We start from the raw sequence: 23,775 nt of genomic DNA, 5'->3' as shown, positions 1-23,775 counted from the left end.
TATCCAACCTAAGAACCGACTAAAATATAAACTTTCATGGCGTTTTTTTTCCAAATGGTGTACTATTCTTTGGTGGTTCTTCAATGGTAACTTATTGAATACACCTCTTACCTTCCTTCTAAAAGAAGTTCCAACAAACATACATTTTTTTTAACAAGTTAAACTAACCTATTCAAATTGACATCAAGTAATCAATTTAAGTTAAGTGTTCCAATAGCCAAAATTGTAGAACGGGATAGTTAGAAAAAAGATTTCTGAAAATTTATCTAAACCGCTAACTGAAATTTGTTATGTTTCATAGAGATGAAGATATAAGGATATAGGGTAAAATTTTCATCTTCTATTTATAATTTAGATTTTGTTAACGAGTGTCCTAAGGACACTCTTTAAGGATTTCTCATTAAGAAATTATTCATTGAAAAAGTTCAATACTTTAATTTCCAATACATTTAAATACACAAATTTCTATACAGCTTACTATCTAAAATCCTTAAAAGTTTGTTTGAGCAGGGTTGTTTATTGGTCTACAAATTAAAGGATATTCATTGATTTACTAGTTGTGTGTGAAAATTTCCTGTTTTTCCATGTGTTTTTTAATAACTACCTTTAATTTTTTATTTCGTTCAATCCCTACATGCTACATATATAATTTAATGTCTTTACAGATTGAGTTTATACTCATGGAGATTAACTACCTTTAATTTTATTTTTGGTACAATCTTACCTTTAAATTTTATTATGAAGATATCGTTTTTTTTTTGTGGTGGTCGGGATTCGAACCCCAGACCTTACATATTTTATGTATTGTTCATACCAACTGAGTTAAGCTCACAAGTCTTTACTAAGATATCGTTAAGTGTATATATATTAAAACATTAATTATTGCTTCAAATGGTAAGTGGCCATTACGTAAAGAAGTGGAAAGAGATGAACATAGTGCACACGAAGTAAACAAATAGGGCTAAACTTACCTCACATCACATATGTCCACATTGAGCCTAAACTCAAAATTCCAAAAGTGGATTTATGGTTGTGCATGTTTGCGTGTCGTGTGTGTGTGGTCATGGTAATCTTAGTTATAGTTTCTTAAAGTGTTAGCAATTAATGGTTCTGCGTGGCCTGGATACATTACATGCAGACAGAAAAAAACTAATTTTGCATGGGATTCAATTAATGGAATGGATTATTAATTAGGATCTTATGAATAATTTTGGTGACAATTTTAGACGGAAGTAATCAAATTGGTACATCAACAAGAAAGTGATCCTTTTGGCAATATGACATGAAAACAAGTAAAGGATTGATATGCAATTTCCCACATTGTTAAACCTTTAAATGGTAAATATGAATATGATATGATAATTCATTTCAAATTGGACACATGATTGTAATAACTAATAAGTAGGTAAATTTGGATGATCGAAGGATGGTATGTAATATGTATCATTAACTATGTGATTTTTTTAGTCCAATCATCATTTCATGTGTGAACCAACAAACAATGTTGTTTTTATCTTTCATTATTTTGTTGTGGAATTTTCTTCTAAACATGTCACTCTTTTACATCACCTGAATCCCTTTTTGGTGCACTTTCTAAGTCACTCTTTCCTCATTGATGCATAAGTTTATTCTTCTTCCTTTTTATTAAGTCACCATAAGATTAAAAAAACAATGATAGAACTTGACACCTCATTGTTTTTTTTTTATTAATTAGTTAATTTTATATAAAAAAAATATCAATGTCAGCCTTTTCCTTAGCCCCATCGAAAGTTTAGACGAAGTTAACTATAAATTTGACGGAAGGCATAAATTTATTGCAACTCCAACAATTTAAGAGACTAACTTAAAACTTTATAAATGCAAGAGACCAACTTAAAACGTAGAATATATGTAAAGGAGCAAACAAGAAATCAAGGCAAAAATAAAAATAATATTTTATTAATATTTTAAAACGACACATAAAACAATATATTTTTAGTTTGCTAAAATGTATATCTAGAGACATAGTGATAAACATTTCTAAAGCAGTTGGCACAAAAATTCAATGTTGGGTCTTGTTTTGATTGCGATAGAATATGTTTTTATATACGATAAAGAGAATTACCCTTTTTTTTAATAATATAAGGAGAATCACCATTTTTTTGAACAAGAAGAGGGATCACCCTTGAATATAGAACATTAATAAATTGTCTAATTTATATTAACTAGGTAAAGATGGATACCGTGAGTGTCTGTCTTTCCGCTCTTTTTATTGCGATAAAGTTTGAAAATTATGAATGGTGCTTTAATGAAATTTTAATTTTGATTAAAGTAAAAATATAAATGTTTGTTACTTTCAAATTAAAACAAATCAAACTAATCATGATTATCTATTTAAATGAAACGAATAATATAACAAAAAAATATAATCTAAATTCTTATTTTTTTAATGACACCAACAACAATCTTTATTATAGAAAAATATGTTGATTAAGAGTATAAATGGGATAATGAAAAAGTAATTATAGATACACTCATCTAGTTTGTTACACTTTTAAAATGATAAAGGAAAAAAAGGGGGACATTTATGTTTGTTACATTTTTATTTTAATATTTAAATTTATTCCTATATATTTGTTACATGTGTTATTTCTATTGAAAATTGAGGGTATTTTTGAAAAGAGAAAAAGTCAATTCAAAAGAGCTTAAATGAGTTCTTTTCATATATCTACTAGCGAAAAGACAGGCACTAACGTGCCCATCTTTCCGTTCTTTTTATTGCACTAACGTTTGATAATTATGAACTGTGTTTTTTTTATGAAATTTTGTTTTTGATTAAAACTAAAAATATAAATGTTTGTTGCTTTCAAGTTTTTTTTTTTTGAAGAAGCTAAAATGGAATTTATTAAAATTGCAATGAATCATAACCAGCACAAGGAGTGCTAGGTTATGAGTCTTAAAGTAGTAACATACAAAGGATAGACGGGGAGCCCCCAATGAAAAACTCATACACCCGTGCATCAAAGACAAAATCCAAAAAATTTATAGAAAACACCACCTAACAAAGAGCTATCTCCGAAATCAATAAAAGGAAACACCAAAAACAAAGCTAACACCACAATCAAAGACAAACCTCCTAAAGAACCGAAAAAATCAACCAAAAACCCTTATATTACCATCATACATCAAGAAAAAAACATAACCACCACTAACCACCACCAAAAACAACCACAAACACCACCACAAAAACCAGCACCACTACCACCACCGCCACCAAACTACCATTAACCCTCACTAAAAAACAACGCCAACCACCACACGCATCACCACCACGAGCACCGTTGCCAAAATCACCATGAGCATCATCACAAAAGAACCAAAATCAGCACCACCATGAAGCACCACAAACCAACACAACCAAAGATTTGTCGAAACCATAACATATCATAAGCTAACCCATATCTGATCCATCACCACCTTCGTGGCCGATCCATCACCACTTATGTTGCGAGCAAACATAACCTCCACCCACCACCAAGAGAGAAAACAAATATGATATCAACTACGACACAACAAAAGATGAAACCTCAAGCCATCGGAGTTGAACGGCCATAGAAGCAGCAAAACAACAAAAACACACAATAAAGAAAACACAGCTAGCAAACAGATCCACCGGAGGAGCTTGTCCTCAAACCAAACAAACAGAAAGCCAGAAACACGAACACATAACAGTCGGCGAACCCCACCACACGAAGTTGAAAGGCACTGAGAAACATGCGCCTCCGTTGAAAACACCGCCGAGAGGACAGCGGCGCGAGGTGATGTGGATGGTCGAACCACCGCCGCACCACCACCACCACTATCTACATCTTGAACGGAGAAATTGAGTTTCCGACGACGATATTGAATTTACGACCGGGAGGAGATTGGTGGTGGCCTTGTGTTTTATGGTTGCTAAAGAAGGAAGAATCGCGGCGTTACAAAGAGAGAGTGTTTCAAGTTATAACAAATCAAACTAATCATGATTATTTATTTCAATGACACAAACAATATAACAAAAAAATATATAATCTTGTTTCAAAAATATATATATATATATATATATATATATATATATATATATATATGTATATAATCTAAATTCTTTTTTTAATGACATCGACAACGATCTTTATTCTAGAATAAATTGTTTAAGGGTATAATTGGGATAATGAAAAAGTAAGTATAAATATATTCATCTAGTTTGTTACACTTTTTAAATGATAAAGGAAAAAAACTAGACATATATATTTATTTATATCGTGTTTGTTACATTTGTTTTAATATTTAAATTTATTCTTATTATTACATGTTATTTGTATTGAAAATTGAGGGTATTTTTGGAAAGAAAAAATCCAGCCCAAAAGTGCTCAAAGCGGTAGTTTTCTTTATATATATAGTAGGTTTCTCGAGACTTTCTTATATATAGTATTTTGAAATATATTTTCTATTTTTTTATTTTGAAATTAAGTTCCATAATTTTTTTTTTTTTTAGAAAAAAATCTATTTTTTTTTTATTTTTCGAAAATTAATTTCCCAATTTTTAAAATTAATATAAATGCGAAACCAATTGGAATTAAAATAAATGTAATTTTTTTTACAATCACACAGTCATCATGCCACACAAGAAAAAAATGTTGATTCAGCGCACCACATAAGCATATTGATGACAGTCGATCATACTCATACACTATATTTAGGATCATTTTAATTAAGTTTTTGGTCCAATTTTATTAGTTTAGTATTTAATTTGAAATCATTTCGAATAAATCATTGTTTTTGATATATTGAGTCAAGTAATGTCTTAGTATTATTATTAGTCAATTAGTGTGACATATTTTTAAGGTTAAGCTGAATGAAAAGCAATGATTGAGTCATTTGTCTAGCCTAAAGTAATACGTAATGGAGGTATGAATGGATATATGGTCTATGGATAATTAAATGAAAGAATTGGGCTTTGACCCAATAAAAGTTGTTGACTAGAGTGAAGAAAAAGAAAGCATTCTCCACTTTTCCTATCAAAAACTGCTCACTTCCAACCAAATTTTTAAAAATATTTTTGCGTGATTTAAGTTACGCAGTCTCTGTAAAGTAACTCACGCTGCGTGACTTAACTGATGTAAGAGTATCTTAATTTTTTTTAGTTGCGAATGAACATTTTTGATTGGGTAAAGAGCAGAATTCAAAAAGAAAAGGAATGGGCTGAAGACAGAGAAATCACGTGGTTCTAAAGGAAAGAAAAACGCACAGTGCCAGGCATTCACATTTTGGAGACAAGGATCACGCACCATTAGATCATAAGACAAAAGCTGCGCTAGCAGAGAAAGAAGCAGGGTGTTGGTTCAATGGAAAATAATGGCAGACGAGAAAGATACATTTTCGGGTTTAATTCTTTTACTATGTTGTTTATTTATGTCACCATGTTTAGCTAATTTCATTTTGATCGGGTCTTTTAGATGATTTTAATTTTGATTGTTTGGTTCAGAATTGTTTGCTCTTAATGATTTTTGCATCTTGATCACGTATAAACTGAATTCAAATATCAATTAACTACGAGCCTTAGCTATTGAATTAGATCTAATAATTGTGTTAATCTAACGGATGAGTCTAAGGATATGATAGATGACTGCTAAGTTATGATATAGAAATTAACGTTAATAAAACCTTCAACGGTCATAGACTTGTTAAGAAATTTGGGTGTTGTAACTTGAGAAGAGAGTTTTGAATTAAGGATTGATCAGAACTATTTTGATAATTTATCGTGAGACTATGAGAATAATTGTAGAGACTAGGTGCAATTTACCACATAGCAAGATTTTTTTTTTTTAAGAAGCTAATTATCCCACTTATTTTTTATTTTTTCTTGTCAGGTAGCTTAGTGGCTAGAATTCACCTTATAAGGTGAATAAGTGGGGTGTCCGGGGTTCGAACCCCGACCCCTGCATATAACAATGCATTGTCCACTTAAATTGGCACTAGAGAGTATCAAACCTGAGACCCATAACGTGAATTAATTGATTCGAAAGACATGAACACTTTAATTTCTGATGTTTTCCACACAATTTATTTTTATTTTTATTTGTTAGAACTCAAATATATGCACTAAATACCCCATATTTGTTAAATTTTTATTATAATTAATTTGTCAAGTTAAGATTAAAATAATCCCTACAGAGACGAAGTTATTAATTTTAATATTTCGATACATTTTTAATATATTTGTCAATAGTCAATCACATACATGTAAAGATAGCTGTTTTGAGAGTCTAAAATCAAATAATCTTAATATTACTTGTATTAGAGGGATGAAATCTTTTTTTTTTTTTTTGTATAGAGCTGAAAACCAAAAATGGGATGAAATCTTAATATTATTTGCATGTTATTCTTTTGTAATTTTATCTGATCAATTTTTCTTAAACGATGGAAAAATTAACGTTTTCTTTTTTACAAAAATTGATACTTTTTTATGACAAAAAATGGAAAGTATTAATTTTTATAAATTAAAAAAAAAAACTAATTTTCCCATGCCTTTAAGAGAAACTAATTAATGCTTTCTAATAAAGAAAGAATCTGGTGGAAAGAATGAAACGCAAGTATTGGGAATCATACATAACAGTTATCAAACCCATTACAAGGTTCACACTACCATCATTATAATAATTAACTTTTCCATCTCTATATATAATCATAATCATAACAATTCATATCAAGTTTTTCTCCCTCTTATTTTGTTTCCTCTCCATTCCCCAGAATTCAAATATTTCTTTTATTTCTTTTTCTGCATCAAATATCTATGGCAACCTCATCTTCTACCACAAACAACAACGGAGGTATCTGAAAATCTTAACCTTTTCATGTTTCCAATTTATTCATTTATTTATTTCTTCATTTTCTATTGATATACATTTTTTTTTCTTCATATAAATCATGCAGAGAAACAAATAGAACATGATCAAAATGTTCTACAGAAACACGTTGCATTCTTCGACAGGAATCATGATGGCATCGTCTACCCATGGGAAACATTTCAAGGTAATTTTTTTTTTTAAATTCTTCTCATTGTATGCTAAAATTAACTTCTCATCCATAAAAATAAAAAATTCCATCTGAACCGTTTTCTTCTCATTTAAACTGTTTTTTTAATAGAATTATATTCCCTCGTATCTTATTATGAGTAGTTAAAAAAAAAACTTTGTAGTTTTGTAGAGAGATATATGGATTTACCAAAGTAAATAAATAAATCTCATGGTTACCCTTGATTGCAGGATTTCGAGCAATAGGTTGTGGAATTATACTGTCAAGTTTTGCAGCTATTTTCATAAACTTTGGTCTTAGCCAGAAAACTCGCCCGGTATTTCTCTCTTCCTTTTTACAAATATACAACACATGGTTGATAAATAAATAGTCCGAACTTGTTTATATCCATATGTTTTGGGATTTTATTTCATGCTAATGCATTTATGTTAGGAGAAATAAACTCTTAGGCCTTAAGATAACTATTATTGAGAAATTTTTAAACAAAGGTTCATGTTGAGGAGGAAGAGTACAAGAAATTAAAGTTCGATTCCATTGAACAAACGAATGCGTATAAAAAAACAGGAAGTGTGAAGTGGAATAGGAATCAGATTCCTCAGGGGTTTATCTTTTTATCTTTATGCTTTTGGTGCAATAATAATAATTGATATAAGGAAAGAAGAAGAAAAATGGTCATGCCAAAAGTAAAGCTGAAGCATGTGCAAATTGAGAAAAGGATATGCAGCAGGTGAAATATGATTTAAGTTAGCTTACTTTAAAGTTAACCATTAGGACTCTACCAAAACAAGAAATAAACATTAGGATTTGATTCATCTGCCTGCAATATTTTTTTGAAGGGAAAAATATTTAATCCTTTTGTGGAACGATATATTAACAAACAAAAATGAATTATATTAACACCAAAGGAGGAACCTCATAGAAGCCCGCAAAGGTTTACAACAAAGTCAAGTCAAAAACAAAACACATTTAGGCAAAATTAGTCGATGCCAAACAAGCAAATGAGCTCGACCACCGTATGTGATATAACCTTGACCAAAATAAACATGTGTTGTCGTCATCCATCATAAGAAATGTATATGAAACGGATACATATTCTTTTTTTTTTGGTAGATAGAAGAAATGACAAAGCTATTATAAACTCACACACACAAATGGATGTACCGGGGTTCGAACCCCGATCATGGCATCCGACCTAACAATTTCGGCATTTTCCCAGTTGAGCTAGGACTTCTGAATACATATTCATTTTTATTTCTTAAAAAATTTAAAATATCATGCTTTTAATGGGACCAAATTTAAGTAGGAATTAAACTCAAAATTTATCAATTTTCTGGTTCACAAAAAATTTGTATCCATTAGTCATCCTCTTTTCACAGCAATAATTGAAGTGTTGATAAGCAATCGACACATAAAACCAAAACGTGCAACAGAGAACACACCATATGAGTATGAGATAAGAGGTCATTTCCTCAAAAAAGGAGATAAAGAGGTCATGATTTGGAAAAATCATTTGAGACCATTTTGCGGTCATGACAAAGACTTGAAAATTCCACAAAAAAAATAAATTTATACGAATGATGTAGTTAAAAAATTCTATTGTAGGTAAATAAAATTCTCATTTTTATTTATTTATTATTTATGATTTCAGTTTGTATCATTTTTTTTGTTGTAAAAAAACTTTGTATCCCATTCAAGGACTCACTAAAACTTATATCATTTTTTTACAACTATGTAGATTTTTTGTTCATCATAAATTAAAATTTATTTGATTGAAATTATTATGATTTTATATTTGCAAATTCTCAATCTTTGTTGAAATTAATCATATGAACTTTATTTATATTTTAAATATTTGTTGAAATTTAAAAATATGAGTGAACTTAACACTTGCTAGTTATTTAAAAATAAGATGGTATATTTTTATTATGATCTTGAAAATAGTTGATGCACTTTTTCCATAACAAAATTTGCTTCTGCTGTTGGACTTGTAACTTATAGTTTACGATGGTGTAGGGAAAGTTTCCATCTATATTTCTACCAGTAGAAATTAAAAACATAACAAAAGCAAAACATGGAAGTGACTCTGGTGTCTATGATAACGAAGGAAGGTAAATAGTTTTAACTAGTGTATACCATCATTATAAGGTTAATACATACTCAATATGTTGCTTAATTACATAGTTAGATTGTGAATTTTAGGTTTGTTCCTTCAATATTTGAAGAAATTTTCAGCAAGCATGCAAGAAAACACCCAAGTGCTTTAACTTCTGATGAATTGATGGGGCTGTTGAAGGCCAATAGAGAGCCTAAGGATTACAAAGGATGGTAAGTTATTTCATAAAAAAAAAATTAGCGATGACAATTTTTTTTTTTGTTACCATGATATATTGATACGAAGTTTCTACCACCGCATAGTGATGATAATTTAAAAAGAGAAAATATGAAATAATCTAAAATAACGAAATAATTAGATATACATCATTTATTTTATTTTTTGCTGCAAATTCCATGATTTCTAGTATATATGCATGATCCGATTAACATATTACATGTGTCTCAATTTATTTTTGACAACTTTTTTCATTCCTACTATATTTAAAATCCGTTCTCGTCTGGATTTACATATCTTGACGAGGAAAAAACACATTTCCATATTAGAAGCACTCGTATTTATACTATATTTATAAAATTTTGTATCTATTATTTGTCATTACATCACACTTGATGTATACTAAATTGTTGCAATTTGATTTTCAGGCTTGCTAGTTACTCGGAATGGAAGATCTTGCATGTTCTTTGCAAAGATAAGGATGGTTTACTACACAAAGAAACCATTCGTGGTGTTTATGATGGGAGCCTTTTTGAACGTATGGAAAAGGAGCACTCAGAAAAGAAGAAAAATAAATAAATATCGACTATTCGCATTGTGAAATTAGGATTTATGTGTCTATTTGAATTTCTATTTGTGTTTCTTCAAGGTATGGGGGTATGTTGTGTGAGTGTGGATCTTAAGGATTGATGTTTGAGTTCTACTTGTTACATTTTATGTTGTGCATAGATAATTTGATCATGTTTTTACTTTTACTCTCCAAAGTATCATTGTTTGCAGATTAATCCTTATATTAACTTTTTTATATAAAGTGGTGCATTGTGTGTGCCAGGCTCCATTATGGAGTCTATCTACTAGGCTCAGAAGCACGATTTTGGTTGACATTTATAAATATTGACGGTCACAATTTTTCAATTGAAACTGTTTGTTTATGCATCTCAGAGTGTGACTCGAGGAGTACGCAGGAATGCTACTAAGATTCAAACACTCTATTTTCAATCCTCTGTTAACGAGTAAACTGTCAGTGAAAAATTTGTAGGATCCATTGTATGTGATATTGTCCAACCAAAGAAAAATGCAGAAGCATTTTCTTAGCTTAGTTTGGATGAATTTTGATTCCGACAGTAAAGCTAATGTGTAGCTTCAGGTGCAAAGGCATAGCTTGCGGTGCTGATGTAGAAAAACAATGTGATGCATGTTTCACATTTACTTTGAAGAAAAGTTTGACAAAGATGTGTTGGATTCACAATGCCTTATTTCCTATATAAATAGAGGCCTTGGCATAAGGAAGAGTTGGGTCATGACTCATGAGGACCGGACCTTGAACAATCATATAAGTGAGAGAGATGCCGCACTTTAACTCAAAACCTTAAGACATTAAGTTTATATGTCATCTCACTTATAAAATGTTCAACATTCACTTTTTCCATCAAATCAAAAACACAACACAAGTCAAGAGAGTGAATTACATCAACAGAGTTAGAGAAAAATTAAGTTAGAGAATTTTAGAGACAGTTCTTGGGTGTAATTGGATTGTGGATAGTGAGAGATTTTGAGTGTTTGTAAACACATATATTCCCCTTTTTATTAAAGAGGACTTTAGTAGCCTGCATAGTAGACATAATTGACCGAACTTCGTTAACAATTTGTGTGTTATTATTCCGCATTTATTTCACTTCCACTAATGTGACAATAAATTAGATTCAAATTCAAGTGAACAGAAAGACTACATAGTTCGACGAAATTCAAATCGAGAGTCTTTTTTTTTTGTTTATTCACAAATTTCAAGGGGTAAAATGTCCAACCCTTATTGACTGAAATTCCATAGATATCTTCATACCAGTGGGTATGGACGTTGAAATGGCTTTACAAGTAACACTACCAAAGTTGATAAATCTAAATAGACTTAAACTTGTTCCTAAATTTGTAGAAGTAAAGAGGAGGGAGGTTTAGGTATCAGGAACATTAAAGCCTTTAAGGTAGCGTTGCTTGGTAGGTGGTCGTGGAGAATGACGACAAATCATAGTGGGTTATGGGGTGAGAGTATTACAATATAAGTATGGGATAATTTGGGAGTTGAGAGCAGAAGGGGGATTTGCAAATCACTTTGGTGGAAAGAGATTTGGAGTGATAGAGAGTGCACGGTGAGAGATAAAAAAATTGACTAGAACTTCCTCTTTAGAAATTGGTAACACTGGCGCATAAAAAAATTTGGAACCCTATAATTCCTTTGAAAATTTCTGTTTTGGTCTGGAGAATTACGCAAAACAGGTTGCCAACGAAGGACAATCTTATCAGAAGAAATGTGCTCAGTTCGGATCAACCTCAATGTGTACTCAACTGTGGAAAACCGGAAAACATAAACCATCTTTTTTTTCGACTGTCCACTGGCTGCAAACTTGTGGGTCGAGATCTTGAATTGGATAGGAATTGCTTCAACTTTCATTCTCGGAGGATATGCTTACTTTAAACAATGTGAAGGGCTGCTGAATGTTGGTAAATTTTCAGAAGGAGATTCATGTCAATTTGGTTTGCATGTGTATGAATGATTTTGAAAGCATGACACAAGTCTATATTCGAAGATGGAGTTGGTTAAAGGCGAAAGTAAAAGGATTTAAATTCAGAGTGGAGTTATCAGCCGTTAGTCTGTTTGGAGTTGAAGCCAAATGGGTGAGTTCGTATATAATTGTCATTGTATGTTCCCAAATCGCTGCTGTTCTGTTTTGTAGAGGATGGTCGTGGATTTGAAGTTGGGTGTTTTTGTTAGCACAGCAATTACTTGTTACTCAAGAAATGAATGATTTATAGAGAAATTGAGAGAGAAAAGAGATAGATACAAATGATTGTAATTCTATATTCTCAGTAGTGAATGAAAAGTGAACATTACAATAATTTATACTAAGCATATGTAACTAACTTGTAAAACAAGCAACTACTCTTCTAACCAACTTCCAAAACAGTTGCTAACAAATCTAACTGTTTTAACTAACTTGAATTAAAATACAACAGTTTTTTATCGTGAGAAGCTTTGCATCCAAGTTTGGTTCGAGAAATTCCATCAGTATATTATTGTTTTTGGTGCTTAGCAAAATCAAAAGATATCAAGTGTGGTGTTGCTTCAAACTTGTCCTCAATTTCTCTGGTTGTTTGCAAAGTATTTTGGATTTGGTGGCATTATAGTTCTCTGATTTTTTTTCACATGCAAATAATGAGAAAATGACCCTCAATATTGTACTATCAAAGTTAAGACTATAGAGAAACCAAGGCAAAACCTTTGAACATGTGAAGACAGCATTGAAAACTTCACCTGATTTTTCTCTTATGTTACAATTTTTAAGTTTGTTAGAATGACTTATAACTTTAAGCATTGATGTGTGTACTTCACATTTCATAAAAATGAAGTGAAGGCTTACACAAATCTATTGAGTTCTATGTGTAATTTTTTTTTTAAAGGGACATGTAATATTTATCATTTGAAACACTTCGAAGATAATCATGTTTTTTACTATGATAGTCTTATAATTAATAATGAAAAAACGATTATGTTTATTTTAATTAAATTATAACAATATATTTTAGGATATTGTTGGTGCTTTTGCGTTGAACGGGTACTCCCACTAGTATTACACAATTATGTGGTGAGGTGGGGGTTTAACGCATCATCTCGCACTCAAGATTTGACACATGAAACGTAACACTCTGTAATGAGTCTTAGAGTTAGAAGTGGCATTATGGAAAATAGGAATATGGACCCTTATAAATATGAGAAAAGCCAAGGAAATAAGGATGGAAAAATATGTGATGAAACTCTTCTTCTCTCTGATTCTCCAGTTCTCTCCTATTCCTTGTACTCTTTCTTCAAGTTTTTCTTTCTATTGTTATTTTACTTGCAAATTGGTTGTTATTCCTCCTTAGTTTATACACTGGGAGTTGAATTGATTGTTCAAATTAATACAATAGCAACAATTATCTTTGTTACAATTTAATGCATTACACACTCATGGTATAATAACATGCAACCCAACCAAGTTGCTTGGGCTCCAGTGGCAAGGAGCTCCTTCCAAGGATGTATCCGGAGAATACCGGGTTCGATTCCGAGGGGAACAACGTTTGGCCAATGCGTATGCCTCTACGCATGAGTCGGATTAGTCGTCCACCTTTGGTGGGTCGGAAATCGGTGCGAAAGCAAAAAAAAAAATAACATGCAACCCAACCAATATTAAATAGGGTTAATTATGTTTAAGGTCCCTACAAATATGCGAGCTTCCAACATTGGCCCCTATTAAAATTATATTAAGATTTTGCACAAAATTTTCCCATAATTTTTGTCAAAGTCTATCACTCTCCTTCATTCCTTTTTATTCTTCCAATTCAATAAAATATTTCACCCTACAAATATTTCCTGTCATTCCCTGAATTTGCCGGAAAAAAAAAAAACCAGATTTGTGTTACTGTTTCTCTTTGTTACTACTTCGCTCTCTTCAATCTTCTTCGCTCCCACTCTTTGTTTCCCGATCCGAACCTTGAAAATCGACTATTTCCGATTCTCTCTCGAAAAGGTTGTTGCTGGATATTTCAATGGTGAAGATTGTTGAGTTTTTGTGTGTTGAAGTTGACGTGTGATAAAGTTGTTGAAATTGATGTCCTAGATGAATTTGCAAGCAAATGTTAGAAGAGTGTCGCCGGCGTGAACGAGGTGGTGAAAAGAGTAGGTGGAAAGAGTTTGGATTTTTCACCACCTCGTTCACGCCGGCGACGCTCTCGTAAAAACTCTTAAATTTTTCAATGATTTTTTTGATACAAGTGTAGAACATTACAAAAGGTTCGTTTACTAAATTTTAGAATTATTTAGCATGAAATAAATTAAATATGAATTTTTTTAAAAGACAAAAGTGCAAAATAAAAGTAACAAAAATATGGACGCAGAAATAAAATTTTGAGATAATTTTTTGGAGATGAACTTTTCGTAATGTTCTTAACACTTGTGCAAAAAATTGTTCAAAATCTTAAAGGTTTAAGCATAATTAAACAAATTTAGATTTAGTAGGGACTAAAATTGAGTGCATAATTTTTTTATATGGACTAAAAGCACTATTAAAATTAAGTAAGGACTAAACTTAAAAGGTCTCAATTGTATAGGGACCAAAAACATATGATGTCATTTACCGCATGGCAGCCATGTCACTTGAAATGTCCATGTAGCATGTCTTGGTCAGCATTCTGTTAGCCTAGGCAGCACAATTTGACGGTAAGGACCAAACTTACAAATGAAAAAAAACGTTGGGGATGAAAAATTTATTAAAATTTTAGTAGAGACCAATATTAGAAGCTCGCTTGTTTGTAGGGACTTTAAACATAATTAACCCTATTAAATAAGGATTTGATGTCATCTTAGAATTAGAATTTAACCCAACTCAATATGCCCCCACAAACCCAACTTATAAGGTAAGAGGTGTCTCTAACATATAAATATTTTTCCATGGTAATTACATGAGATTCTTGTAACAATTAAGCACTCAGTTGGGTGCTAATTGGTTCAAACACATTTTAAAAAATATTTTATCTTTCTAATTTTTAGGAGATTGTCACATGATTTGAGATTATCATATCTTTATGCGGAAAAAAACTTCATTTCTTTATCAATGTTTTATTAAATCTTAAACTTAATCGTCCGTTTAATCGATTGAATTATAAATTGACCAATTCTTCGTTGATAACTGAACTATAACTTAGAGTCTAATATATTTTGATTTTCAATCCGATTTTTAAAACATAATTTTTATGACTAAATTATAGACTCGAGTTAATCGGAAAAAAAATCGAATATAGTTTCACATCATCGCATGTGTTTAGGTGATCGATTACAATGCCATATCAAATTTCCATTTTGCACTACTTGTTTGATCCATAAAGCAAAACCAGAAAAATTAGGCTGTATAGTTGAAGAGTGCACTCTTTGTTTATACCAGAAAAAAGAAGAAAAAAGAGTGTACCCTTTGACAACATAGTACTGATTAGCAACACAAACTATTTTTGACAAAACCTTAAGAATTCATTACTGCCCTTTAAAGTTTTGTTTATGAATTGTTTTTGTACCAAATATTGTAACTTTCAGAAGAAACAAACAAAAACCAAACATGTGCTTAGTTAGTGTCTTACGTATATTCGTTATAATTGTGACATTATATTATTATCTGTAACAGAATCAAAATAGCAAAGATAAGATGAACCATACCAAATAATGTGACATTATCCATCACGCTACGCTTTCCAAATTCCAACACCTATAGGCTTATTATATATATACGCAAACACACACTAAACCAAAAATCAACACTTATAAGTTAATTTGGCCGAATACTAAAAAGCACTTTTTTTCTAGAATTCATTCCTTTTTGCTTAAGCGTTTTCTACACTAATATGGCATCTTCTTCTCCTGTTTCATATGATAACAAAAAACTAGAGGAAGGTATTATGTTACAAAATTTCTCTTCTTTTCAAAAAATTGTTTTGTTGATTGTTTCATATATTGATATTTATTTAAATTTCAATTCATATGTAGGATTTGTTGTTGGTATGGAAGAGAAGAAACCCATTCCAAATCATGAAAATGTTCTTCAGAAACATGCTGCTTTCTTTGACTTGAATCATGATGGTGTTATTTATCCATGGGAGACTTTCCAAGGTATTATTATTTTTTTTTACATAAAGGCTTTTAATTACTTTTCTATGACCAAATAGTTTTTATTTTTTATTTTTAAGCCAAGTAGTTAAGTTATTAAGCTTCATAATTAGGTCAAGTTTAGGTAGTACCCAAAAATTCAATGTCTAATTGAACAATTCTTTACCAATTTTGTGAAAACAAAACCAAATTTGATAGTTGTATTAACAATTTTGCTTAATGAATTAACAACAGCAATGCGTGAAATTGGGAGTGGGGTGTTGTTATCAACTGCAGCTGCTGTTTTCATCAACGTGGCCCTCAGTCAGACAACTCGCCCTGTAAGTTAATAACATCTTATAATTTTGACTAAATTGCATTTTTGGTCCCTTAACTATTTAGGTAGTTTTGTTTTGATCCCTTAATTAAAATTTGATTTATTTTGGTCCCTTAACTTCTCTCCGTTACACATTATGGTTATTTCCGTTAGTTTTAATTCAAAAATGTTAGATTTTCTTCATTTTCTTCTAAATTTTTTTTGGAATTCTTGTTGTTGAAAGTTGATGGAGATGATATGAAGATGAACAAGAGGAGAATAAATGAAGAAAACCTAACGTTTCTTAATTAAAACTAACGGAAAGGATCAAAAGAAATCGAATTTTAATTAAGGGACCAAAGCGATATTACCTAAATAGTTAAGAGACAAAAATGCAATTTTTAGTCTATAATTTTTTTCTCAATGCAAATAAATTTCTTACTTCGTTCTTTAACATCATTTTTTTCTTGAATTGGTATAGGTGTACTTAATAAATGTTTTCGAATTAATGTAAATTTTTTTTTTTAATAGACGGAATTATAATAGTGGTTGAAAGCTTACACACATAAGTAAATGAGTTAGGTTTAAATCTAGATCACCGTGTTTAACAATTTTAGCATTTTTTCTAATTGAAGTATAACTTATAGACAATTAATGTGAAACATTAATTTGTAGAGAAATTAATTGGTAGAGAGCATGACTTTTCGAATAAAAATTGATTTGATGTATCAACCATAAAACTTCAGTTTCAACCAAAAAAAGATTGATTCGATGACTCAAAAAAGATATTTGAGCGGTGAAGTTAAAGGAAGTGCAAATGCCACGAATGAGGATATCTTGATGTTGAGTCCATGGTGACAAATAAATATCTGCAACAAGATTATATCTTATAATTTGGCTATATTGAAAAAGTTGTAGTATCACTTTCAGCAAGACTTATGTCACCGAGTATGTGGAAAACTCCATATTTAAAAAAAAAAAAAAAAAACAGAGTCGGTTCAATAAGGTTACTAAAACTTCAATAAGAGTAGTAGACCTATAAATAAACTATTTTTTATAAAGAAAAAAAAATCATATATATTAAAACTTGTCAATTACTATTCAAAACTATCGAGCAAACCTCTTTTAAAACTAAAATTACTTTTGTCCATAAGGTTGTATAACATTAATGTCCCTTAACTAATAAAAATTTGACTTAAAAAATAGAGTCTGAATGAAAATTATAATTATAATTTTTAAACCAACTCTCACTGAACACATAGGATTATTGCTAGCAATGTCATAAAAATGATAAAAGCTTTTGTAAGTACTTATTATGGTACCATATATATGGTTCTTGTTTTGTAGGGAAAGTTCCCATCTCCACTTTTTCCAATTGAAGTTAAGAATATCCAACGAGGCAAACATGGGAGTGACACTGGAGCATATGATTCTGAAGGAAGGTTGTTATATATACAAATAAAAATATAATCTCCTATAATCTTTTTCTTTAATATTACTCATCTAATTATTCAAATTTTTAAGTTGTTATTTCTTAACATTTCCTTTAAAAATTTATATTTTTTAGGTTTGTTGCATCGAAATTTGAAGAAATTTTCGTCAAACATGCACATACACATCCAAATGCTTTAACATATGATGAGCTAAATGAGTTGATAAAGACAAATAGAGAGCCTAAAGATGTCAAAGGAAGGTTAGTTCTTGATTTCTATATACGATGCGCATGGAATAACATTTCTTAGTAATAATTAAATTTATTTTCCCTATTAATTAAAAAATAATAGCCAGTAATTAATACTCCTATATGTTGCAACCATTTGATAATGGTCGTATATGCAGGATTGGTAGCTTTGTTGAATGGAAAATTCTTTACAAACTTGCAAAAGATAAGAATGGTTTACTTCAGAAAGAAACAATCCGAGGTGTTTATGATGGAAGCTTGTTTGAAGTGCTCAAAAAGGAACATACAAAAAGAATTACTTCATCCTAATTCGGTTGATAATTAGGATGCTTCTATATCGACAAAGCAAAAGGCACAAGTTATTATTATGCATACAAAAGTTTGATTTACAGAATATATATATGCTCATACACATAATTTACACAGTTTGTTTATAGTTTCATCATTCATTTATTTGTTTATGTGTCTCTATGTATCTACACATCAATCATGTTCTGGAATATACATATTGAAATTGAAATGACAATTTATATTTTAAGTTCACAAGTATTTATATCTACTCATCAAAGGGTGTGTGATCCTTTTGCCTCCACTTCTCGATCGTCCCTCTGATAATGATAACTTACGCACTTTGTTGAAATACTTCAGTACTAATTTAGGTTTGATTGGTCCCATTATTCTTTTGAAGATTTGCTGCTCTCGCAACAAATGTATTTTTGAAAATATCACGCATTCTATTCAGGAAATTGGCTCTCAAGTGTTCTCCCTTTTGCATTATATTCTTAAAGCATTTGCTTCTCTTAATCCCCATCGTATTCAACCGCCTGTGTGAGTCGTCACTTGGATTCGACCTAACTTTGGCTCAATGGCTCTTAATGTAGATGGCAGCGTGTTCTTCGAATCTGATTTGGGTGGTTTTGGCGGTCCTATCTGTGATAGTACATGGTCTTTTCTGCATGGGTTTCTCGCCAAATCTTGTCAAAAAATTAGTAGACCCTGCATTTCTACATGATGAGATATTGGGCTTGTATCATGGTTTGAAAATGTGTTAGGACTTTGGCTATAAGAAAGTGTTGTGTCTCTCAGACTCAAGTACCGTGGTTGACCTTGTTTAGAAAGGTTTGATTTTGTTTCACAAATATGGAAATTTGATATGGGCTATTAAGCAACTTCTGCTTAGAAATTGGGTGGTTACTTTGCAACACACTTTGCATGAGGCTAATATTGCAATCGACTTTCTAGCTAAGAAGGGTGCTTTAAGTGACAATGATTAATTTTGTTATCTTCTATGAAGCCCCTCCTAACATGTCATCTATTCTCTTAGTGGATGACATATGGACGTTGAGTTCGTTCAACTCTAGTTAGGGTCTCTTCTTTGTTTTGTTTTCTTTCCTTTTTTCTTATTTCCCTTTTGTTACAAAAAAAAAAAAATCATATTTACTAATTTATAGATTAATATGTTTCACAACTTGAAAAAGTAAAACTAGCAACAAAAATTAGATAAGAGAACAAAGAGCGTGATAAATTAAGTGGATAGAAGTTGTGTACTTTCCATTTCCAGTTAAAATAGCATTTTACTCATCAATGTTTGGCTTCGATGACTATGACTAGACGTTGAGGCGTTACAAAAAAAATGGTAAGGATCTGGAGCTAGCTGATGAGATGTTACAAGCTAGTGAGAATCCAAAGCCATTGGGTTGAACCTATATGTATTTAGGCCTTACATAATGAAAATTGTGGGTCTTTGACCAAAACGCAAATGCTTAATGACCATTTTTTCCCACACTAGTTATTTTTTACACGTCCTATGAATTTTGGATTATATAATCCGAAAAGCGTAAAATACCCTCTAAAACCCTCAATTTTTTTCAAATTTTATAGTCTGAATAGGGTGCGCGAGAAAGTTGAAGGGTGGGAAAAGAAACTATCATGTTTGTTTGAAGAGATTCGATGATTTATGTAAAACCGTGGTTCCCTTGTTAACCACACTTATTTACTGGAGGTTAGGTAACTAGTTTGAACTAAGGAATAAGGAGTTGGAAGTTCTGAGTTCAAACTCAAACGAATGAGTATATCAATCTAACAAGTAACATTTGTCATTAAAAAAAATACCAACTTATTTATCCTTTTAGAGCATGGAGACTTGAAATGGCTAAACTCAACGCAGTTGTGTACCAAATACATTTAGATATAGAAATTTGCATGTTTAAAATGGATAATATATTAATATGTATCAAACATCTAGCATTGATGATCTATGTTACATAATCACTTGTCATAGATTTTGATTCTTCCCTGAATGTTGTAGCTAACGGTAAATAATTTGACTCCATCGACCTATTTGTTACCATAATTTTCTTTCTTTTTCTTACTCAAGTTAAATTGACTTTTAACCGTTGATAACACTTTCATGGTTAAAACTAATTTAACAAGTTTACGGTAAGAGTCATCCATGCACTTTCGACTCTTTGTCTTTTATATATGAGTTATTGAATGTGCTTATGTCGTTGTGATCCTTCATTTATTTTGTTTAGAAGAAAAAGAAAAAAAAAAAGAAACAAGATAAATAGAAAGAAATAGAGAGGTGAATGCATGACATTTTTATTAATTCCCTTTTTGCTTAGAGAAAGTCACACCCTACTTACAATAACAACTCAGTCAAAAGATGCATGCATGTCCAATTTTTGATTGAGTGGTTATGAAACACTCGACGACATGACTGCATTGAATCATAATGTCTTTCATTTGACTGCAGTTGTTTGTTTGAATACAAACCATTAAACTCTTGCATTGCATGTTTAGTCAAAAAGCAAAATAGTTGAATCTTATCATGTTAGCTAAGTCTCATTTGACTATTCAGAAAACATGCAATGGTTTGGTTTGAAAAATCAAAATCAACAATCTACTTATTTCCATTCATTCATTCCTCGTTTTATTTCCATTCAATTACTAACAATGTCATCATCACCAATCAACACTCCTTCTCCACCACCTTATGACCGTGTTAAAGCGGTGAAAGAATTCGATGAAACCAAATTAGGTGTAAAAGGCCTAACAGACTCCGGAATCAAAACCATCCCATCATTCTTCATCCATCCACCCGAAACTCTATCCGACCTCACTCCACGATCAGATTTCCCCCAACCGGAAATTCCCACCATCGACCTCTCTGCCGTCCACCATTCCCGCTCCGCTGTTGTGGAACAGATTCGTTCAGCAGCAAGTACGTTTGGATTCTTTAGAGTGATCAACCACGGTGTGGCACCGGATTTGCTACAAAGTGTTATTGGTGCTATAAAGGCGTTCCATGAACAGCCTGCGGAGGAGAAGGAAAAGGTGTACCGTAGGGAAATGGAAACGGGTGTTTCATATATATCCAACGTGGATCTTTTTAATTCTAAAGCTGCCAGTTGGCGCGACACGCTCCGGGTTAGTTAGGACAAAATCATTTGTTTATTGCTATAATGTTTCTTCTATCCATTTTTCTATTGTGTTTAATGTTATATCTAAATTTTAAAGTGTAAATTGTTTTTTTTTTTTATAAAATAGTGTTCCTCTTGTTTAAAATATTCATAATCGTTGCTATTTGAAATTGGAGAATAAACAAATACAACGACTAAATCATAATTTATGAATGCGAGTAAAATTGCTTAAATGTTAGTGAGATATATTGAAAATATGTTACACTTATTAGTAGTATAGATTAAAAAAATAGTTGGAATAGTAGTTTCCAATTCCATGTTAATATCAACCAAAAAATAAGCAATCAATCCAAACATACAACATGTAAGAATTAGTTTATGTTAGTTAAATCTGTTTGTTATTGTTGCTTTAATTACATCTTGAAAGTTTATCACTCTTTCAAGTTCTTAAGCTCAAGATGCCTTTCTTGATTTTCTCTATATGCATTATGAAGCCTTTGATCATGTGTTACTCACTCACACACTAAATAGGTGCTTTTGATTGATTGATTTGTGAGAATCATCAATTTAGTTTCTAAAATTGCTGGTAGAAACACTTTGTCTAAAAGTTGAAATCCTCAGTTGGATCAATCAACAGGACTAATGTGCTCGACAAATTCATCATTTTGAACGACAAACGGTAGGAGTTGTTTTATTAGATTAATATTTGAATGGAATTTTGCAGATAAAGATGGGACCGGTCCCAGCCGATGAGAAGGAGATTCCGGAGGTGTGCAGAAAGGAGGTGAAAGAATGGGATAAAGAAGTAAAGCGTGTGGGAGATATTTTGCTGGGCTTGTTGAGTGAAGGGTTAGGATTAGGTGAAGAAAGGCTCATTGATATGGGTTTATCACAAGGGAGGGGGATGGTTGGCCACTATTACCCGTTTTGTCCTCAGCCTGATCTTACTGTTGGACTCAATTCCCATACAGATCCAGGGGCATTGACGGTATTGTTGCAGGATCATATTGGTGGCTTACAGGTTAGGACCCAACATGGTTGGATTAATGTCAAGCCTCTTGATGGAGCTTTAGTTATAAACATTGGAGATTTTCTACAGGTCAGATATATTTTCTTTCTCTTATCTTCATTTTATTGTACTTTGTATCATGCCATTTCTTTTGATAATGCCAAGTATTTTACTTTCTTTTTAATTTGGATTTCTCACAACTATCGTTTTGTGTTTCAGATAATTTCTAATGAGGTGTATAAGAGTGTTGATCATCGGGTATTAGCGAATCCTTCAAACGAGCCGCGAGTTTCGATTGCTGTTTTCTTCAACCCGGGTAATAGGGAGAAGCTTTTTGGACCTTTACCGGAACTAACATCAGCAGAGAAACCAGCTCTTTATAAAGATTTCAAGCTCAACGAATTTTTGACAAGGTTCTTCAACAAAGAGCTTGATGGCAAATCATTTACTAATTTCTTCAAAAAGTAATGTATGTATGTTTGTAGTTTGTAATTGTTTTGTAAAATGGTCACTGTACCATTAATATTGGGAAATGTTATGACACAAGTTAATAAATTAAATAATAAGGGTTGAAAAGTTGTTAAAACTCATTGGAAAAATCTTCCTCTCAGTTATTCAAGATGAGTTCGATAACTTGGTAAATTCTTTCTATTGAAAGTTAAATTCCATTAATGCTTTAATAGCTAATCTTGTGTGGTCTCGACTAATGGAATTCGTCTTGCACACAAACACTTTTTTAACTAAGTCGTTTTTTTTACTCTTCCGTGGTGATCTTATCATTTCAATGTTTTCATCATTTGATGAGGCTCAACGACTTTAAAACTTTTAAATTGAAATCATTTTATGCATTTAGTCAAGCGTGTTGATTTGATGAGGATCTCCTCTTGTGTTTTTTTATTGACAAATAGTTTAGCTATTGGAAATTCACACTTTAAGACGAATAAGTGTGGTATTTGAGGTCGAATCTCGATCTCTACATACCAATATTCCCATCAACTGAGATAAATGTTGTTTTTGTAATTTGAAAATTACAACAGAGCTTTGAAACTATTATCGGGGTGAGTCACGACCAGGTCGCTTTTTTTAAGACGTTTCGCGGCACTACCTAAGTTGTGCAAGGTAGACTAGCAACCGCGCCGTCTCCAGGATAAAACAGCCCAGATTCTAACTGTACGATTAAAGGCTGCACTGGCAGAAATCGCTCGAGAATAACACCTCAATATGGTTTTCGAAAAGTTTCGAAAAACCACTCTAATATGGTACGTAGACCACTCGATAAACCAAAGAAGGAGGAAAGAAAAACG

The 23,775-nt window shown here is 31.6% G+C and overlaps 3 protein-coding genes across 4 annotated transcripts; all 3 read left to right on the top strand.

The window, feature by feature from the left end:
- The first annotated feature begins 5,297 nt into the window (after window positions 1-5,297).
- On the top strand, window positions 5,298-10,146 carry LOC25482527 (probable peroxygenase 4). 2 transcript variants are annotated; one of them, XM_024777076.2, is made up of 7 exons: window positions 5,298-5,397; window positions 6,765-6,848; window positions 6,952-7,050; window positions 7,284-7,369; window positions 9,067-9,161; window positions 9,253-9,378; window positions 9,811-10,146. In XM_024777076.2, the coding sequence occupies exons 1-7, from the start codon at window positions 5,364-5,366 to the stop codon at window positions 9,959-9,961; spliced, it is 675 nt and encodes a 224-aa protein (XP_024632844.1). In that variant the 5' UTR covers window positions 5,298-5,363; the 3' UTR covers window positions 9,962-10,146. The 2 variants fall into 2 exon arrangements, with proteins under 2 accessions (XP_024632844.1, XP_039689890.1); XM_039833956.1 differs by lacking the exon at window positions 5,298-5,397 and adding an exon at window positions 6,543-6,653 and having other exon boundaries at window positions 6,769-6,848.
- A 5,467-nt stretch (window positions 10,147-15,613) lies between these two features.
- On the top strand, window positions 15,614-18,493 carry LOC25482526 (probable peroxygenase 5). Its single transcript, XM_013611103.3, has 6 exons — window positions 15,614-15,851; window positions 15,945-16,067; window positions 16,299-16,384; window positions 17,707-17,801; window positions 17,927-18,052; window positions 18,199-18,493. Exons 1-6 carry the CDS (start codon window positions 15,803-15,805, stop codon window positions 18,347-18,349), a joined length of 630 nt encoding a protein of 209 aa, XP_013466557.1. The 5' UTR covers window positions 15,614-15,802; the 3' UTR covers window positions 18,350-18,493.
- Window positions 18,494-20,878: 2,385 nt separating this feature from the next.
- On the top strand, window positions 20,879-23,061 carry LOC25482525 (1-aminocyclopropane-1-carboxylate oxidase homolog 4). Its single transcript, XM_013611102.3, has 3 exons — window positions 20,879-21,469; window positions 22,187-22,561; window positions 22,691-23,061. Exons 1-3 carry the CDS (start codon window positions 20,906-20,908, stop codon window positions 22,937-22,939), a joined length of 1,188 nt encoding a protein of 395 aa, XP_013466556.2. The 5' UTR covers window positions 20,879-20,905; the 3' UTR covers window positions 22,940-23,061.
- Window positions 23,062-23,775: the final 714 nt, after the last annotated feature.

The sequence above is a fragment of the Medicago truncatula genome, chromosome 1, assembly GCF_003473485.1.
Source record: "Medicago truncatula cultivar Jemalong A17 chromosome 1, MtrunA17r5.0-ANR, whole genome shotgun sequence".
Taxonomy (NCBI): domain Eukaryota; kingdom Viridiplantae; phylum Streptophyta; class Magnoliopsida; order Fabales; family Fabaceae; genus Medicago; species Medicago truncatula.
Note: the sequence above shows the minus strand (reverse complement) of the source record. Positions and strands in the feature narration are given on the sequence as shown.

Coding starts and splice junctions, on each gene's coding strand:
- LOC25482527 (XM_039833956.1), top strand. CDS start 6,601: ATGAAACGCAAGTATTGGGAATCATACATAACAGTTATCAAACCCATT. Junction 6,849..6,951: donor TACCACAAACAACAACGGAG/GTATCTGAAAAT, acceptor TAAATCATGCAG/AGAAACAAATAGAACATGAT. Junction 7,370..9,066: donor TTAGCCAGAAAACTCGCCCG/GTATTTCTCTCT, acceptor ACGATGGTGTAG/GGAAAGTTTCCATCTATATT.
- LOC25482526 (XM_013611103.3), top strand. CDS start 15,803: ATGGCATCTTCTTCTCCTGTTTCATATGATAACAAAAAACTAGAGGAA. Junction 16,068..16,298: donor TCCATGGGAGACTTTCCAAG/GTATTATTATTT, acceptor AATTAACAACAG/CAATGCGTGAAATTGGGAGT. Junction 16,385..17,706: donor TCAGTCAGACAACTCGCCCT/GTAAGTTAATAA, acceptor CTTGTTTTGTAG/GGAAAGTTCCCATCTCCACT.
- LOC25482525 (XM_013611102.3), top strand. CDS start 20,906: ATGCAATGGTTTGGTTTGAAAAATCAAAATCAACAATCTACTTATTTC. Junction 21,470..22,186: donor GTTGGCGCGACACGCTCCGG/GTTAGTTAGGAC, acceptor GGAATTTTGCAG/ATAAAGATGGGACCGGTCCC. Junction 22,562..22,690: donor ACATTGGAGATTTTCTACAG/GTCAGATATATT, acceptor TTTGTGTTTCAG/ATAATTTCTAATGAGGTGTA.